A 19,963-nucleotide genomic window follows, 5' to 3' on the forward strand; every position below is an offset into this window, starting at 1 on the left:
TTTGAATATAACTTCTTACTAAATAACAATATCTTTTGCAGGAGGTAACATGTCCTAGTTAATCTTTGTAATTTCAGTGCCACCACACTAAGTCTTGTTCAAAAGTATTTGTTGAACTGAATTAAAGAAAACTGGCTCACCTTTAGTGCATGTTCTAATGCAGAAAAATAAATCCTAAGGCCCCTCATCCTGGTCCCCAAAAATATTTCAGAAAAGAAAGAAAGGAAAACAAAGAACAATTCCACAGTAATATGTCCACTCCCATCTTTTCATGCATCTTTGTACTATGTAGGTTCTCTCCAGGATGGATTGTAAAAAAAATAATGAAGTCAGAGCTTGTACTGGCGAAAGCCTGCAGTGATCAGTGGCTGTTACGATATTGCTAAAACATTGTGTGATTGTCATTAGGGCTCTTTAAAAAATTTACTATGCTCTTTCTTCTAGAGATGTGTTAAGACTACATTCCTCTCCACCTACTCTGAAGTTAGAATGGCGGATGACTGATTTTGGCCAATGACATGTGATCTCATGTGCCATTTTTTCACATCCAGCAGAAGCTTTAAGAGTTTCTTTTAAAAATTCTACAATTTGCCCCTTTTCCTTGCTGAGGGGCTTATGAAAGCCGTGTGGGAATGGAGCTCAGATGGAGGTTGGTCAGCCTGTGTTTTTGAGCAATTATGAAGCATTAGTCATGTAGCAAAAGTGAGAAACAAGCCTTGATTTTGATAAGCTACTGTGATCTGAGGGTTGTTCATTATTGCAACAAACCTGGCCTATCCTGACTAACACAAATACACTCATTCAATTACCCATATTGGATTTTCGGACTTCCATGCCAAAAAGCATAAGTCAGAGTCAAGCTCTGAAGCCCTAGAAGGGAAATTGTGATGAATTCCTGTAATGTAGCTGTTCACAAGGCTGTAATTTAGTTCTCTCTCTTGTTCATCACTTTTTTATCTTAAATAAAATAAAGCTTCATTCACATTTACAAATTAGTCACTCCCTTTCTGTCAATATGCCCTGCAGTTCAGGTTGGTTTGGAGTCACTGATCCCTTTTTAAACATAGCTTGGCCAATCCAAATGGATCATGATGAACTGTTGGTGACCCACAAAATGCTCACTTCACCAGACAAAATGGGTTTTAGTGCCTCCAGGCCTGCATCAGTTAAGCCCCATGGAATTGATTTCCTGCCATTGTTTTAGGAAGCATTAATAGATGCTCTTTTTGCTACTTTAGTCTCCAAGCTTTCTTGATAGCCCCTTGCGAAGTCATTGCATCCTTTCTTTTAGGCCTCTGACTTCATTATGTCCCCTGTTACTGTGTCTGTTGAGACCCCTGCATTACTGTTCCCAGACCTCTGATTTGACTTTTATATAGTTTTGCAAGTCTTCAGTCATACACTGGTACACTTTTTCAGAACTGAAGAGAATTCTGTCAGTTGTTGGTCATAGCCTCCACCTTAGGAGACCAGGGCTACTTAGCAGTTCCAGAAGAAAGCAGATTAGAGAACTAGATGCACAGGTGGTGACAGAAAATCAATACATATGGAAGGGGACAGAGAGGGTCACTGAGTTGGATACTGGCTAACATCCTAGTGAATAATGAGGATGCAGGAATACATCTTTTATCCAGAGTCTCAAGATGAGAAATGTCCAAAAGGACATAACGACACTCACCAGATACCATTGCTTTGTAAAAAGAGGATCGTTCATGTTGATGTCAATCTCATTGATGTCTCTGTAACCTCGCTTTTTTCGGTCAAATCCTTCCTGCTGCAAAGCCATCTTTACCTGGAATGACAATGCTGACATATTACCTGAATATAATCTGAACATTCCCTCTTCTGGAATTTGTTTCCATGAATCCAAATTTCATTTGTATATCAGGTGCATTTTTTTCTTTGGCAAAAGCAAGTTCATCTCATATACGTGCTCACCTTACCATTATTATTATTATTATTTTGTATTTTTTTGTAGAGATGGGGGGTGGTCTCACTATGTTTCCCAGGCTGGTCTCGAACTCCCGAGCTCAAGCCATCTGCCTGCCTCGGCCTCCAAAAGAGCTGGGATTACAGGCATGAGCCACTGTGCCTGACCCGTTACCATTATTTTATGAGAGCATTTACTTATGGTTGCACTGAACAGATAGGCTTTGGTGATGGCTCAAAATGAGTTTCCCTAAAGTAAGAATTAGATAGAAAAAGTATTCCTTTTTTTTTTTTTTGAGACAGAGTTTTGCTCTTGTTGCCCAGGCCAGAGGGCAATGGCGTGATCTTGGCTCACTGCAACCTTGGCCTCCCAGGTTCAAGTGATTCTCCTGCCTCAGGCTCCTGAGTAGCTAGGATTACAGGCATGAGCCACCACACCCAGCTAATTTTGTATTTTTAGTGGAGACAGGGCTTCTCCATGTTGGTCAATCTGGTCTTGAACTCCCAACCTCAGGAGATCCACCAGCCTTGGCCTCCCAAAATGCTGGGATTACAGGCATGAGCCACCGCAGCTGGCTGAGTAAAGTATTCTTAAAGAAGGTAATGTAGTAGGGGTCATTAAGTGAAATAAAACAATGGAACATTTCTATTAAGGAGAGAGGATTGATGTGGATTCAGAAAGGGAGAGAGTGAAAACAGCATGGATAATTTTTCTGGATGGCTTCCCAGTCTTTAATTTGTTGACAGTGCTATCACATTTGAGAATCTGCTGAAAAAGAAAACTTCCCCAAGACAAGAACAAACAGACAAACAATGAAGCCTGCCTGGAGAGCCAACAAAAGTCATAGCAAAGTCCTAGAAGGTAAGAGAGGAACCTCTGACAAGAAATTGATGGATGGTGTTGTGTCCTTGCACTGACAACATTTCAATTTTGGACAGTCAGAAAGAACCCCAAGCTCTCGGATGGAAATGCAACTTAGGAGCTGAGTTAGTTCAAGTGGGCTTCTGGCAATGGCTAGGCTTTGTCTTAATCAGGAAACTTGCTTTCACTTGGACAAAGACTAATTCATCATGCAACAGTTGTGGCCAGTCCCCAAACAAGTACAAACTCAAGGATTATGCACATATATAAAAGGGTGCTGCTGGATATTACTATTATATTTTGTAGCCCAACATTTGTTTTTCCTCTTCCCAAATCTCCCCAGTGTATTTGGGGGAATTACTTCCCATCCATCAGGTTCTGTGTTGGTGGAGTGAAGTGCTAGGTGCCCCCCTGCTACAGGCACTAGAGTCTCCCTCTGCCTTAGAGGTGCCTCTGTGGGTATCTCTCTCCCAGGATTTGAATCTTGGGAAGGTGAAGCAAGGACCAGGATCCCCTGGAGCCCATTTATCATGGAGGTTCACTCACCAGGCTCTCCTAGTAAAAGATCCTCGCTATGTTCCTGCAACCCAGCCCCAGAGCTTTCAAGACTGATCCTCCAGCCGCCCATTGATTGTGAGCCCCCGATATCTTCCTGACAACTTCTCTCTGGTTGAAGTGAAGCAGAATCCATTTCTGTTGCTTGTAATCGAGAACTCTAATGGATACCAGATGAGAGAAGGACAGCAGGGCCCAGGTCAAGAATGACGGCAGGAAGAGAAGAACGAAGAGACCACAGACATGGCAGAAAACCCTTCCCCTCCTTACTGCACTGCCTTGCAGAGGATCCTGTGAAAGGCTAGTTCCTCACTTCTTTACTCTACACACCGACACGAGAAGGCCTGAAGCTCATTTGCCAGAGAAATCGTAGCCACACCAGAAAATCTATACATGTGGAAAACAAGTGTTAAGTGTGGCATTGGCTCTGGGAGTTCTTTGGAGGTATTCCAACAAAGGACAGTCACAGTCACTGTGGCAAGCTTAAAAAAATCTCCCCAAAGAAATGTGAAATAATTAGAAAAATGGGATAGATGGGTATTTTTATAATGGCAAAAATTTGGACCTTACTAATGCCCATCAAATGGAGATAAATTGTGATTCAAAGGTACATATACATATATATATATACTTATGCACATGTATGTGTGTACATATGTGTGTGTCATACTGTCACATATGTACATGTATATGCACACACATGTATATCATCTAGGAAGCCATTGCCAAGATGGTATTAAATGTGCAAGTATTTTATGAGAGAAAAATACAAGAAACTGTGATGTAAGTCTGAACCTAAGTAAAGAACAGTGAACAAAGTTGGGCGAAACCAATTCCCCTGTAATCTAAGGATGGTTTGGTAAAACTGTTGGGGATTAAATTTGAGGAGCCCTGTGTCTCCCAGAAATGGGCCTGCCTGAGTTCCCCTGCTGCTCGCAGTCACTGGGGGGAGTGTGGCCTTGTTGGCACAGTGACAGATTTCAGAGTGCAGCAGCTGGGGGCCTTGGTCAATTATTTTCCCTGAAGTCAGAGATTTGTGCAGCATATTCCCATAGCTCTGTGTGTGTGTGTGTGTGTGTGTGCGTGCGTGTGCACGTGTGCATATTCATTAACAGAATGTTTAAAATGTTGAAGTAAATGTATAGTTCTCCACCTGGAAACATAACCATCAGATACACCCATCTCGTAACCTTCTTTTACTATGGAAGCAAGAATGCCTCTTGCACTTGGGAAAGAAGGTGTCTCACTTTGGCCATTGCCTCTTCCCATTTTGGTCCCACAATGAGAGGCCTTTATCTGCTCTACTCATTGATCAGAGGCCTTGGTTGACTTTCACTGAGGGATTCCCATTCTATTGGACTACTTGTCATAAATAACTTCCCTGAGAGGATCTTCGGGGAGCAAGAGCAACTATCACATGGAAGTTTGAAAACTCTAAGCAATATGTTGTTTCTCGGTAGCGTAAGAACAAAAATACTCACATCAGATTTCACCTTTATAAATAACAGTGCAGGAATGGCTATTACCATCACTCCAAACTCATTTAGACGAAGTGCGCTTTAATGAAAAGACTGCTCAAATTCATTTCCATGAAATTAATTTTTAATTCCATAAATTAGGTTTTAATGGAAGCTAGTGATGCTTAGGAATGCTGGGCACTGCCTCCTTGCAACTCAGAAATTTAGGAGTCTTGAGACTGAAGGGGGCTTTCTGAATCTGTCAGTTTATCTTCTTGTCCACAGTTACACTTTGAAAGAGATGAACACCTTTAACAGTATATGCTTTCACTTGTTACACACAAATAACTGGAAAACTTTTTTCCCCCCAATGATACCGTGTAACCCTATTAATCATGTTTATTGTTCTGGGTTCTCATTCAATCTTAATTCATATTCATGCCTAATTTTTAAAGAGTAGTAATCATACTATAAAGTTGTGGGTTCTTTTTTCACTGAGTGTCCTACCATAAGAATTGTAATATGCTGCTACTTAGCTATCAGATTTTAATTACTAATGGCTACCTAAATGTTCCAGAGTCATATACCACAATTTATCCATTTCCCTCTTATTAGTCATTTAGATTGTTTTCCATTATAAATAAAATTACCATGACCAGACAGATTAGGTTATAAACTATTTTAGAAGACCTCTGGGAAAGACTGCAGTGTTACAATTCCATGTATGATAAAGCCCTTAATGTCAGAGAAATATTTCCGAGTGTCTAAACTGTATTTTCACATTATTACTAAAAGGTCACTGACTTATTCTCTCTTCCTCCTTCTCTGAATTTTAACCTTCCACACACTATACCTTTTATTACCATTTAGATGTGATACCAATAACATGCATACAACTTAATTATTCCCTTTCTCAGAAAATAATGTATAGTTCACTTCTGTATTTAGTTTTAGAATGCTTCCTCAAATAGGACCTTTGGCCTACACGTTTTTGTACAAATAAAAATCATAAGAAAGTAGAAGTCTTTGTTACTGGGTATCGTTATTATTTCTATGAGAATATCTTTTAAACATTTTAAAAAAATTTTTGTTGTAATTTCAACTTTATTTTAGATTCAAGGGGCACATGGATATATGGCATGATGCTCGAGTTTGGGGTATGAATGATCCCATCACCCAGACAGTACGCATAGTACCCAATAGGCAGTTTTTCAGTCCTTGTATTCCCTGCTTTCTCTCTTTTCTAGTAGTCCCCATTGTCTACTTTTCCCATCTTTATACCCATGTGTACCTAATGTTTAGTTCCCACTTATAAGTGAGGACATCTGGTATTTGGCTTTCTGTTCAGGTGTTAATTTGCTTAGGATAATGGACTCCATCTGCCTCCAAGTTGCTGGAAAGGACATGATTTTGGTCTTCTTTATGGCTGCATAGCATTCTATGGTGTATATGAGGTGTACCACATTTTCTTTATCCAGTCCACCTTTGGTGGGTACCTAGGTTGATTTCATGTCTTTGCAATTGTGAATAGTGTAGTAATGAACAGAAAAGTGCATGTGTCTTTTTGGTAGAATGATTTATTTTTCTTTGGGTATATAGCCAGTAATAGTATTGCTGGACTGAATGATAATTTTGTTTTAGGTTCTTTGAGAAATCTCCAAAATGCTTTTCACAGTGGCTGAATTAATTTACATTCTGATCAACAGCATATAAGTGTTCTTTTCTCCACAGTCTCGCCAACATTTACTATTTTTTGACTTTCTTTTTTGTGTGTGATGGAGTCTTGCTCTGTCACCAGGCTGGAGTGCAATGGCATGATCTTGGCTCACTGCAACCTCCACCTCCTGGGTTCAAGCGATTCTCCTGCCTCAGCCTCCCGAGTAGCTGGGACTACAGGCATGCACCACCACACCCAGCTAGTCTTTTTTTGTATTTTTTGAGAGACAGGGTTTCACAATGTTGGCCAGGATGGTCTCAATCTCCTGACCTCGTGATCTGCTTACCTTGGCCTCCCAAAGTGCTGGGATTACAGGCATGAGCCACAGCGCCCAGGCTATTTTTTGACTTTTAATCATAGCAATTCTGACTGTTGTGAGGTGGTATCTCATTGTGGTTTTTGATTTGCATTTCTGTGATGATTAGTGATGCTGAATATTTTTCATATGTTTGTTGGCCACTTGTATGTCTTCTTTTGAGAAGTATCTGTTGATGTCCTTCGCCCATTTTAAAATGGGGATTTTTTTTTTTGTTGATTTGTTTAAGTTTCTTATAGATTCTAGGTATTAGACTTTTGTCAGATGCATAGTTTGCAATTTTTTTCTCCCTTTCTCTATGTTGCCTGTTTACTCTGTTGATAGTTTCTTTTGCTATGCAGAAGCACCTTAATTAGGTCAGCTTGTCAATTCTTGTTCTGTTGTGATTGCTTTTGGTGTCTTCATCATGAAATCTTTACCAAGACCTATGTCCGGAATGGTATTTCCTAGGTTTTCTTCTAGGGTTTTTATTGTTTGATGTCTTACTTTCAAATCTTCAATCCGTATTGAGTTCATTCTTGTATATGGTGAAAGAAAGGGGTCCAGTTTTTTTCTTCTGCATATGGCTAGACAGTTATCCTAGCATCATTTATTGAATAAAAAGCCCTTTTCCTATTGCTTACTTTTGTTGACTTTCTTGAAGATCAGATGGTTGTAGGTGTGTGGCTTTATTTCTGAGTTCTCTTTTCTGTTCCATTGTTCTATGTGTCTGTTTTTGTACCACTACCATGCTGCTTTGATTACTGTAGGCTTATAATAGAATATGACATTGGGTAATGCAATGCCTCCAGCTTTGTTCTTTTTGCTTAGGATTGCTTTGGCTATTCAGGCTCTTTTTGGTTTCATAGAATTTTAGAATTGTTTCTTCTAATTCTATGAAAAATGACATTGGTAGTCTGATAGGAAAAGTGTTGAATCTGTAGATTGCTTTGGGCAGCATGACCATTTTAATGATACTGATTCTTCAAATCCATGAGCATAGACTGCTTTCCCACTTGTTTGTGTCATCTATGACTTTTTTCAGCAGTGTTTTGTAGTTCTCCTTGTAGAGATCTTTTTTACCTCTTTCGTTAGATGTATTCTTAGGTATTTATTCTTCTTATAGCATTATATGTGGGATTGTGTTCTTGATTTGGCTCTCAGCTTGAACGTTATTGGTGTGTAGAAATGCTACTGATTTTTGCACATTGATTTTGTAAACTAAATGTTACTGAAGTTTTTTTTATTGGTTCTAGGAGCCTTTTGGTTGAGTCTTTAGGGTTTTCTAGGTATAGAATCATATCATAAATGAAGAGATATAATTTGACTTCTTCTTTTCCTACCTGGATGCCTTTTATTTCTTTCTCTTGCCCGATTCCTGTGGCTGGGACTTCCAGTACTATGTTGAATAGGGATGGTGAGAGTAGGCAACTTTGTCTTGTTCCTGTCCTTAAGGGGAATCCTTCCAGCTTTTGCCCATTCAGTATGATGCTGACTATGGGTTTGTCATAGCTGGCTCTTATTATTATTTTGAGGTATGTTTCTTCAATGCCTAGTTTGTTGAGGGTTTTTTTCTTGAAGTCATGATGGATTTTATTAAAAGTTTTTTCTGCATTTATTGAGATGATAATATGGTTTTTGTTTTTCATTCTGTTTATGTGATGATCACATATATTGATTTGCATATGTTGAACTAACTGCATCCTAGGAATAAAGCCTACTTAATTGTGATGAATTGACTTTTTGATGTGCTGCTGGATTTGGTTTGCTAGTATTTTGTTGAGAATTTTTACATCTATGTTCATCAGGGATATTGGCCTGTAGTTTTCATTTTTCACTGTGTCTTCACCAGATTTTGGTATTGTGGTGATGCTGGCTTTGTAGAATAAGTTAGAGAGGAGTCTCCTTGATTTTTTGGAATAGTTTCAGTAGAATTGGTACTAGTTAATGTTTTATTTAAAATGAACAGATGGCTATTTCACAATTCCAGTTCCACTTTTGAACCTTAATTTGACATTTGTGCACAAATGTTACCCAAGCAACTCTACCCATCCCTTACCCGCCTCTAGTCTCTCTACGATGTGCCAGTTATGACCAAGCTAGGATGAAGCAGAAAACATCCCTGTGCACTTGCACATGATTCTACAATTAACAAGGTACTTTTACTACATTAGTCTTTTTTTTTTTTTGAGATGAAGTCTTGCTGTGTCACCCAGGCTGTAGTGCAGTGGCACCATCTTGGCTTACCTCAACCTGACTCCCAGGTTCAAGCGATTCTCCTACCTCAGCCTCCCGAGTAGTTGGGATTATGGGCATTCGCCACCATGCCTGGCTAATTTTTATTTTAATAGAGACAGGGTTTCACCATCTTGGCCAGGCTGGTCTCAAATTCCTGACCTCAGGTGACCTACCCGCCTTGGCCTCCCAAAGTGCTGGGATTACAGGCATAAGCCACCACGCCCGGCCTTAATCTTCCCAACAAAACTGTGGGGTAGGTATTGTTACAGTTGAGGAAAAGAAGGTTTGGAAGCCATTGTCCAACAGTTAAAACATGGCAGAGTCATCAGGTTGATGGATTCTCAATGCTATGAACTTTCGACTAAGCCACATTACCTCTCCCTGTGGGCACATAACACAGTCAACCTTCCAGTATCTGGGACAACTTAACCGTGCATATAACTCTCTGAGTACCTGGGCCATGATCACTTTCCTGCTGGGCTGATAATTAAACAGCTGTTAATTAGCATTGACTGTGCTGGGGAGGGAGGGGCCAGGAGAAAGGGGAGCAAAGGGGAGACCTGCCTCCAAAGATGGTGAGGGACGTCTTTGCTTGAATTGAGAGCAAGAAAAGGAGCATAAAACACTAAACTAACATGTTGCTGAAAATACTGGTTTATTAATCTATGATGTCCTTGATTGTGTAAAATTATTTCTTATGCCACTGAGAATTATTTTATTTACCACTGTGATGGGTTGGATTGTGCTGTCCTGAAAGATATATTAAGGAGCTAACCTCCAGTACCTCAGAATGTGACCTTATTTGGAAATAGGGTCACTGCAGGTGTAATTAGTTAAGATGAGGTCATGCTAGATTAGGATGGGTTCTCAATCCAATACAACTGGTGTCATTATACTAAGAGGGTCTAGAAACAAGGAGAATGCCATGTGAAGACATACAGACACACAGAGTGAAGGCATGTGGAGATGGAGGAGGCAGAGACTGGAGTTAACATCACCACAAGACAACAAGGTGTCCTCGCGAAGCAGAGGTCCCCAGCATTGACTGCACAGTGCAATCACCTGGGAAGGTGGCAAAAGCCCTATGCTCAGGCCAACCACCAGAGCAGCGAAATGAGAGTTGCTAGGGATGGGCCTTGGGCTCAGCGGTGTTTAAAACTTTCCAGGTAATTCATATGAGCAGCTAGTGTAGTAAGCCAGTGTGCTGGGGGAAGTATTAAAAATGTAGCAAAAGTACCCAAAGAGCATGAATCTTTTATTTATTAAAAACCTCTTAATTTGCATGGTAAGTTACCTTGCCTTTATTATAGGCTGAGGATTTTTTTTTTTTTTTCTTGATAGGTTAAAACACTTTAGCTCTAATACCCATTGATGGGCCTGAGGACACATCCATATGGGACACAGGATTAGGGCTGAAGGTAGAAATTACCTCTGGGCCCTGGTCTGGCCATCCTTGGCATTGTTATCTTCCTGGGGAGGATAGAGGATCTGAGGCATTTCTGGGGTGTGCTCACAGAGCTGGGCACCAGATAGGGAGAGGGTAAGTTCTTCCTCCCACAAGGTGTTAGAGGCAGGGCTGGGAACTTTTGTTTCATGCTTTGGGAAGCTGGTAAGAATTGAAGTGGATTGGGTTGTGTATCCTTCATTTCACAGAAAGGGGAACATAGCTTGACTTCTTTGTAGGCACACAGCCGCCTTCTGTGTAATATTGTGAAGCAGGCAGCATAGGATTGTGGATGACAGCTTGGTCTTGGGGACAGGCAGACATGAGTTACAGGCCCTGCTGTACCTGTTGTTCTCTGGCTGTGGGATCTCCAGCAAGCTGTGGAGCTCATTTAAGACTCAGTTTGCTCACCTGTAAAATAAGGATAAGCCCTAGTGATGGCTGACATTTACTGAGGGCTGACTGTTGCACTGGGCAGTGCCCTGAGTACTCATGTACATTGTCTCAGTTATTTTCCCTGACAGCCACATGAGAGGTTAGGAATGAAGGCATGAAGACACCAAGTGGCTGGTTAAAGGTCCTATGGTTAGCCAAGGGCAGAGCCGCAGGTCATGCCTGTTGTGGGCTGGACTCTGTTCCCTCTAAGTTCAAATGTTGAAGTCCTTACCCCTAGTACCTCAGAATGGGATTGTATTTGAAGATAGTGTCTTTAAAGAGGTCATTAATTAAAGCCATTAGGGTGGGGTCTCATCCAATATAACTGGTGTCATCATAGTCAGGCACTGTTACCAACAGAGGGAACGGTGTGAGGACACAGGGAAAAGACGGCCATCTACAAGCCAAGGAAAGAGCCTGGAACAGGTCCTTCCCTCATGGCCCTGATGAAACCAACCCTGATGACACCTTCATCTCAGACTTTTACCTCCATACATTTCTGTTGTTTAAGCCACCCTGGTTGTGGACCCCCATATGAGAGCCTTCACAAACTGACATGACACTGCAGCAGTCTAGCTATGCACCTCTCTAGCATACTGTGTTGCTCCTCTGCTCCCACATGTACTTTGGTTGTGGTGAGGATCAAAAGTAATGGTGCATGTAAGCACCTGGCCCACAGTGTGAACTCAAGAAATGCCAGCACTTACTTCTATAATCTTTGCTAAATGTTTTTGTAATGTAGAAAGGCAGTGGAGTAGTGACTTCCCTTGTTCCAAAATACCTCAAGCCAGGCTCATCTCACTCCAAAGTGGCCCAGATGCCTGGACTTTAATCTTCTTGCTCTTAGCTAACTGAAGACAAAGCAAATCAAATGTGGGAAGAGAAGCCAGCTGGAGTCCATTCCTAAGTGTGTCCTAAATGCAACACAAGTCCCCAACTTCACGAGGGGCATGTCTCCACATCTTTTTGGTAGACTTTCTTTTCTTCTTTTCTTTTCTTTTCTTTTCTTTTTTCTTTCTTTTTCTTTCTTTCTTTCTTTCTTTCTTTTCTTTCTTTCTTCCTTTTTTCCTTTCTTTCTCTCTCTCTCTTTCTTTCTTTCTTTCATCTGTGTGTCTTTCAGCAGTTTTAGGTTCACAGCAAATTGAGAGGAAGGCACAGAGAGTTCCACATATCCTCTGTCTCCTCACATGCACGGCCTTCCCACTATTATCAACATCCCTGCTGGAGCACAGCATGCATTTGTTACACGTGCTGAACTGACACTGACACATCGTCATCACCCATGGTCCATGGTTTACATGAGGGTTCACTGTTGCTGCTCTAGCTTTTCTGCCTTTGCCTTTGCAACGTGGTGTGTTATCTCAGAGTTTGAACTGATGAGCTGGACACAGCTCATCAAGCGAGAAACCCCCAAAAGCCATTGCTGGAAGTGATGTGGGAGATTATGGAAGAAAAAGGCCTCTCCAAGACTCAGATGTTCTAGTTCATCTGCTTTGCCACCAACTGCTGGCTTCGGTTCTTGAGATCCAAACAGGGATCTGGAGAGGGGAGAGGGCTGTGGAGGGAAGACTTGACCCATGGCAGTCAGATGCCAGGAGGGAGGCAGCAGGCAGCAGACAGGGAGTCTGCCGGCTTAATTGCCTCCTTGAGCAGGAGGTATGACTTTTTGGAAAGCCCAATTAGAGGCAAATTACACAGCTTAAGTTTTCAAAGAATACCAAGTTAAGCCACGATTATGGCTGAATGCACAGTATTGATTGCCCTCATTTAGAGAGGTTGGCCCATCTTGCAAGAATAAAGGTGATCAATTGAGGAGGGAGGATACGGCTGCATGCCTCTGACCACAGTTCCAGTCACTGAGTCTTAGTGACAGGTATTAATGAATTGCTATCTATCATCTAAAGCTCTGGATGCAAGGTATACCATGAGATAAATCAATGTAATTAGGGAGGGATTGAAGATGTTTCTCGTGGAGCGAGGTGCCAACACAGCCAATGAGAACCCTGAGAAAGTGAAATCTCAGCTTCTATGTTGGTTGGAACATGTGCATTGCAGCCAGGGCTGTGCTTGTTCCCAGGGTGGTGGGGGAATGTTAGGAGATGGATTTAGGAAATTATATTAAGGAAAATGATATTAAAAGATGGAGGCTGTATGCCAGATGTTAAGGCAGGGATGGTTAGATTGGGGTGTGCTTGACAGGACAATTTTCCAGAGAAGCTAGAAAGTCCCTAAATGCTGTTCTTGGCCAAAATGACATGTTCCTCTCAATGAGTGTCTCCTGAGATGTGAGTGCAGTAAAGAAGCAAAGCTAGCTAAGCCTCTTTAATACATGAATGGCTTTGGCCGTGCACATTGTAGCACCCCAAAGAGCCTGCCTGGTCCAGGTGAATGGCTCTGTTTCCCATTGCAGGTGGGCTAAAGGGCCACAGTCTAACAAGGAGAGATCCTGGGAGGACAAATGGGAGGAGGAACAGAAGGATGGTAAGGGGGATGAGAAGAAGTCTCTGTCCCTCTTCACTCCAGGTGTGACCAGTCAGTGTCCCCACATCTGAACAGTGCACTCAGCACTACACCTCCCTGGAAAGGCATTTGGGGATGAGAGGTTAAGGGGAGCCAACAGGACCCACAGAGAAAGTGCTCATGGCAACTGGCTAGGAATGAATGGCTCCAGCATCACCCAGGAATACAGGTTCCAAAAGCTTTTTCTTGCAAACCTCCTTCATTTTGTTGATTCATGATCCAGTTCTGCTAGTGAACCAGAAAGAGATGCTGGGTGGGGACGTGTCTGGATTGCCTAGTTCCCATTCTGTGCCAGAGGGAGGCCTCATTAATGTGCTTCTGGAAGGCACAGGTGGATCTGACAGAAGAAGTTCTGCAGTTTCATTCAATTATGCTATATATGTCCAGCAAGCTTGAATGGAAAGAGCTAATAGCATCAAGGTCATGTGTCTTGGTCCTGTGGGTCAGTTACCTTGACTCTGTTTCCGTGGCCACAGGCTAATGATGGTACCCCAGCCCCAGCTGCTGTCTTACAGGTGTGTGTGATGAAAACGGGGGAGGTGGGTGGGTGGAGGGTATTGTTGATTTGATCCAAAGTCATGACTCTCCTGAATGCTAAAGACTATGCCCCATATAGTGTGGTTCAGTGAACGAGCACTGAATTTCAAGTAAGAAAGAACTGGGTTTGGGTTCTGAGGTGGTTTGCTTCTGATTTGTGCATGTTCTGAGGTAGGTCCTCAAATTCTCCAAGTTCTGCTTTCTTCATCCAGACCATGGGTTTGGCAAGTGTAGTCTGCTGACTGCTTTTGTAAATAAACTTTTTTGGAACACAGCTCTGCCCATTTGTTTATACACTGCCTATGGCTGCTTTCGCACTGCAGCCGTAGAGTTGAGTAATTGCAACAGAGACCATATGGCCTCAAAACCTGAAATATTTGCTCTCTGGCCCTTTACAGAAAGTTTGTTGATTTCTGGTGTATAGCATGGAGATGATGGAATTCTTGACCTCACAGGCTTACTGGTGAGGATGACATGAAATAAACTTTTCTTGTTGAGAATAATGAAACATACTATAAATGTCACTGGCTATAATTATAATGGTCAATATGTTCATGAAATAATTTCATCGTCAGGGTGGAAGCAGGGGCAGCATTTGGGTAGTGGTACAATCATGTGATTTGGGGGGTACAAAGAAAGCCTCCAATGACCCATATCATGTCCCCTGAGCACACGCACACTGACCGCACTCCTGCCAAGAAGGGTTAAGCTTTAATTTTGAGCACTCATTATCCAGGCTGATTATGTCTCTATTTGAAAAGATTTGGAAAACAAGTCCTCTGGGAAGGGCAACACATCCAGGTGTTATCACTTACCCACACTTGTGCATGAAGTCATTAATTAGGCAGCTTTTTGCAAAGATGCTGGTTCAGATTGGTTCGAGGAAGGAACAGGAGTTTATGGAAAAGGTAATTTTGAAAGCCTTGGGCAGTTTCCTGCAAGTCAGGGAGAAATGCTACTGAAATCAACAGCAAAGGATCCAGGGCTTAGGTTGGGCACCATCACAAAAAGAAGGACTAAGACAAAGGAAGTAAGAAGGCACTTGGAAAAGAGCCTTCCAAAGTTATTTGTTTTTCTAGGCACGTTTTTTATGCTTGGCATGTCTTTGGCATGGAGGGATACACCCACCAGTTATTTGCTGTAACAAAGGTTGCAGTATTGTTTCTTGTAAGTTTTCAATGGGGAACAAACAAACAAGCTGTCTGCTACAGAATACAAATGAATTCTTGAAAATTTCTGATCTCCTTAAACCTTCTTCAGAGTGTGTTAGTTTAATTTTTGGATGACAACAATGAACTAAAGAGTTAAGAGGAGAGAAGATTCACTTCCTCAGTTCTTTCTTCTTCAAGGACATCTGTTTTTAATCTTCCTCAAAGGTTAGCCCCTTAGTCAACAGCGGTGCCTTGTCAATTATTTCCTCTTATTCATATTTCATGCGTTGCCAATGGAACAGTTCCAGGGTGACGGTAGAAAGAAAATGTGTGTTGAAATTGCAATTGGCATATGTCTGAAATATTTGGGGGCTGGTGACTGTGCCTCCCCAGCACCAGGCAGCTGGAGAGTAATTCATATGTCAAGCCAAGCAGCCCACGAATGACAAAACACCAACAGGGAATAAAGGTCAGAGCGATTGATTCTTAACACACTTCTGCTTACGCACAGAGCACCCGATGACAGGGCGTTAATGAGCCCCAGCATGGTGATGTGGAACAAATGAAAAAAGTAATGAATCGACTTTGCAATAGTGCTCCTGGAAGGTACAGAACAATCCATGCTCTTAGATTAGTCTTTGAGAAATACCAGGAGAAAGTGGCTTTTCATCCTGCGGTGGGCAGTTTTCTGTGGCTGCTGTAATAGATGGTCACCAACTTAGTGGCTTAAAACAACATAAATTCATTCTCTTACAGTTCTAGAAATCAGAGGTCTAAAATCAGGGTGTCAGCAGGACTGTGCTCCCTCTAGAGGCTCTTGTGGGGGGAGGGGATTCTTTTTTTGCCTTTTCCAGCTTCTGGAGTCTTCCTCATTCCTTGGCTCGTGATCCCATTTCTCCATCATCAACGGCCGCAACAGTGGATGAAATATTTCTTGTATGATATCACCTTGACTTTCTCTTCTGCCTTCCTCTTGTAAGGATACTTGTGATTACATTGGGGCTATTCAGATAATCCAGGATAATCTCCCTGTCTCAAAGCCAGCTTATTAGCAAGTTTAATTTCGTCTACAACCTTAACCCCACCTTGCCATGTGGCATAACATATTCACAAGTTCTAGGGCTTAGAATGTGGGCATCTTTGAGAAGGTCATTATTCTGCCTCCCACATGCAGAAAGAGAGCTAATATTCATGCTGGAGAAGTGAGGTTGATTGCTCACAAGTTCTACTGAAGATATCTGTGCAGGGATGAAGGAGCCCTGTTTCATGGCTGGCAGATAGTGAAAACAGAGGCCACCCTCTATACTATTTTCTTAGATGAGTCAAATTGAAACTACTAAAACCATCTAATTCCATTCATTTCCACAAACATTTAAGATGGGCTTATTAACTATCAGATGTTGTGGTGGCCACCGGGAATTTGTAAATAAATGAATCTGTCTCCCAAATGTAGTTGGTGTGAGTTGTATGAAGTTCAGCTACAGATGCAACATGTATTTTTTCTCATGCAATACAGAGAATATATCCCTGAATAAAGGGATAGTGAGAGTCAGTCTCTGGAGAAGGACCGTCTAGGCCTGTATACTGAATCTACCACTTGCTAGTTGTTTGGCCTTAGTCAAGTTTTTTAAGCTTTCTGTACATTTGTTTTCTCACCTGTAAAATTGGGATAATTATAGCAGGAACCTCACTGTGTTGTGATAAAAAATAAATGTTTGCAAGGTGCATGGCTTATGCCTGTAGTTCCAGCACCTTTGGAGGTTGAGGTGGAAGGATCCCTTGAAGCCAGGAGTTCAAGACCAGCCTGGGCAATAGAGCAAGACCCTATCTCTACCAAAAAAAAAGAAAAAAAAAGAAAAGAAAAAGAAAACAATTAGCCAGGTGTGGTGGTGCACACCTGTAGTCCCAGGTGCTCAAGAGGCTGAGGTGGGGATCACTAGAGCTCAGGAGGTCAAGGTTGCAGTGAGCCATGATCGTGCCACTGTACTCCAGTCTGAGCAACAGAGCACAACCCTGTCTCAAAAAAAAAAAGTTTATTAACGAGCTGTATAGGCTAGGCCTAGTGGCTCATGCCTGTAATCCCAGCACTTTGGAAGGCTGAGGCAGGTGGAACACTTGAGTCCAGGAGTTGAGACCAGCCTGGGCAACATGGTGAAACCCCGTCTCTGCAAAAAAATACACAATTTAGCCAGGCATGTTGACACATGCCTGTAGTCCCAGCTACCGGGGAGGCTGAGGTAGGAGGATTGGGTGACCTCAGTGGGGTGGAGGGTGCAGTGAGCGGAGATTATGCCACTGCACTCCAGTCTGGATGACAGAGCAGGACTCTGTCACAAACAAACAAACAAGCAAACAAACAAACAAGAGCTTTATAGGTTGCTTAACACTAAATGCATTCTAAATAAGTAAGCATGGAATAATAACACCATCCCAACAATGTTTCTTGGAATGTGTGGGAAGAACTTCTGAACGATGCTAATTTTGCTGTATGTGTGTGTATGTGTAATTTGCTGGTGCTGGGTGTGACACACGGCTTATCACTCAAGAACATTTACAGTATATAGTCCACTCCTTAAACTGTCTACTCCAATTCTCCTTCTTGTAAAATGGGACTGGATAGTGCTTTATACAAACAAATCAAAGAAAATCAATTACCCCTATGGCCAGGCTAAACTTACACTTTTAGGAACACATGGTTCTCACCGAACAGCAGCTGAAGCAGGCTGGACGGGATTGGAAAGATGCAAAAATGCATATTGCACATGTGAGTGTTGAGAGGTGGCCCTGGAGCATGTTCATGGAACACTGTGAAAAAACAGTTGTGGAGATAGGTTTTTCTGTAAACAAGTCTCACTTTTGAGAGCACATGTGGTTATTCTACTCTTGTGTCTGTCCCTCTTAAAAACAGTTTTCTGCCAGAATCATTTGTCTAAAAGAGGCTTCTGGATACTAACTCCTTGCCTAGTGCTCTTGAGTTTCTCACTGAAGTACTCAAGACATGCCATGAAAAGCAGAACTCATAGTCCATCTGCTGCTAGAATTCAAAAGAATTGCTGCTAAGTAGTGTAGCTATTCAGTGCAGCTGAATAGATAAACATATTTGACGGTCCATCTCTGTAGGGTTCCTGAAAACAAGAGAATTTTTCAGCAAGAACCCTTCTTTGAAAGGGTAAACATAAAATAATATGTAGACACATACATTTCCAAAATACACAATTTATGGAAAGGAGGTAAATACTTGTGGCGGCCCGCTTCACTTCGGGAGCTGTAAATCACAACTTTCAAGTGTGTGAGTGGAAACATAAGAACCCTGGTGGATTGTCATTTTTTAATCACTTCTTTGTTCAGAATGTCAGAGAAATACGCAGTAAGGGTAGGAAGAGATTCAATTTAAACCCTGCAATCTTTTATTTTATTTATTTATTTTTGAGACAGTCCTGCTCTGCCTTCCAGGCTGGAGTACAGTGGTGCAGTCTCGGCTCACTGCAACCTCTGTCTCCTGGGTTCAAGTGATTCCGCTGCTTCAGCCTCCCAAGTTGCCGAGATTATAGGCATGCACCACCATACCCAGCTAATTTTTGTATTTTTAGTAGAGACATGTTGGCCAGGTTGCTCTCGAACTCCTAACCTCAAAGTGATCCACCCTCCTCAGCCTCCCAAAGTGCTGGGATTACAGGTGTGAGCCACTGTGCCCGGCCAATCCTTTAAACATTGGGAATTTGGCAAAGAACTGTGCTGTTTCAATGCTATCCCTCAGGAGGTGACTTAGTTAATGGACAGATCAGGGACAACCCAGCAGTGAGTCTGGTGGTGAATTCTGGGTTTGGGTAAAGCTTATCTCATTTAAAAACAAGTAAGCCAGAAAAAAGAAGCCCGCATAGGAGAGCTGGAATGAAAAATGCAAAGAACAGGGGAGGGGAACATTCTGCTGAAGATTCAGGGAAAAACACTGCACTGCAAAATAACTAAGCGTAAGAACCAGAAGAAATTCCTTGGTGTATTAATTAGGATGTACATCAAGATTTTAACAAAATAGGAGCCCAAATCCGTAAGATGGAGAGGAAAAAAACACAAGATAAGCAGTAAAATTGAAGAATTTTACCTTTTTAAACAAAAGATACAGAAGGTAAAAAGGAACAAAAGGTAAACTGAAGAATCATAGACACAAGAAGAGGATGCCCAGCACAAAAGCCAAATTAAATCTGGTTTGAAAGCAGCAAAGAGCAGAATTCACAATGCAGAAATGGACTGGTAATGACAGGTGAATTTTAGCAGTTTTACCAGAAAGAGATAGAAATGTTGAAAGGGAAAATTATGGGTGTGTAGGACACAGAACAGAGAAACAGAGATTCAACAATAAAGTTATAGTTAGTTTGGGGGATGGGAATACTTCTGAATGCTTTCTCAACAGCAAATGCTACTGCTATCAAATGAGAGTGATCTCAAGTCAGATATCTTTTCATGGGGACCTGCATGACTCTTCCTCCATGCTGCCTGTGTGTTTACTCTAGAAGCGTCAATATCTCCTTACTGAGGAGCCTCCGGAGGTGGAAATAAAGGGTGGGTTTTCTTGTCCCATTTGTTCGTATTGGTCCCAGCATTTGGGGTAGACCCCATGCTTAGGGATTTATAGCCAGAGAGTTATATAAACTTAGACCTGAGCGGGGGAATGCATCACATAACAGGCAGGGGTGGGTTGCATGGATGTTATAAAAGGCAAATGTTGAGCCTTAGGTCCTAAAATCCCAAGGTCAAAGCATTAACTCATGACATGTCCATTGCTAGTGTTCACTGCAACCTACAGTAAACTGAGCCCACAGTCT

The 19,963-nt window shown here is 41.9% G+C and overlaps 1 protein-coding gene across 1 annotated transcript in view; it reads right to left on the reverse strand.

The window, feature by feature from the left end:
• The window catches only part of PCSK2 (proprotein convertase subtilisin/kexin type 2), a 259,315-nt gene that overhangs the window by 128,114 nt on the left and 111,238 nt on the right, over positions 1-19,963 (reverse strand). The window contains exon 3 of the mRNA XM_003268203.4: positions 1,679-1,792. Coding sequence (XP_003268251.1) covers positions 1,679-1,792 — 114 coding nt within the window. The remainder of the gene's footprint in view (positions 1-1,678; positions 1,793-19,963) is intronic.

This window comes from Nomascus leucogenys, chromosome 13 (assembly GCF_006542625.1).
Source record: "Nomascus leucogenys isolate Asia chromosome 13, Asia_NLE_v1, whole genome shotgun sequence".
In the NCBI taxonomy this organism is placed as follows: domain Eukaryota; kingdom Metazoa; phylum Chordata; class Mammalia; order Primates; family Hylobatidae; genus Nomascus; species Nomascus leucogenys.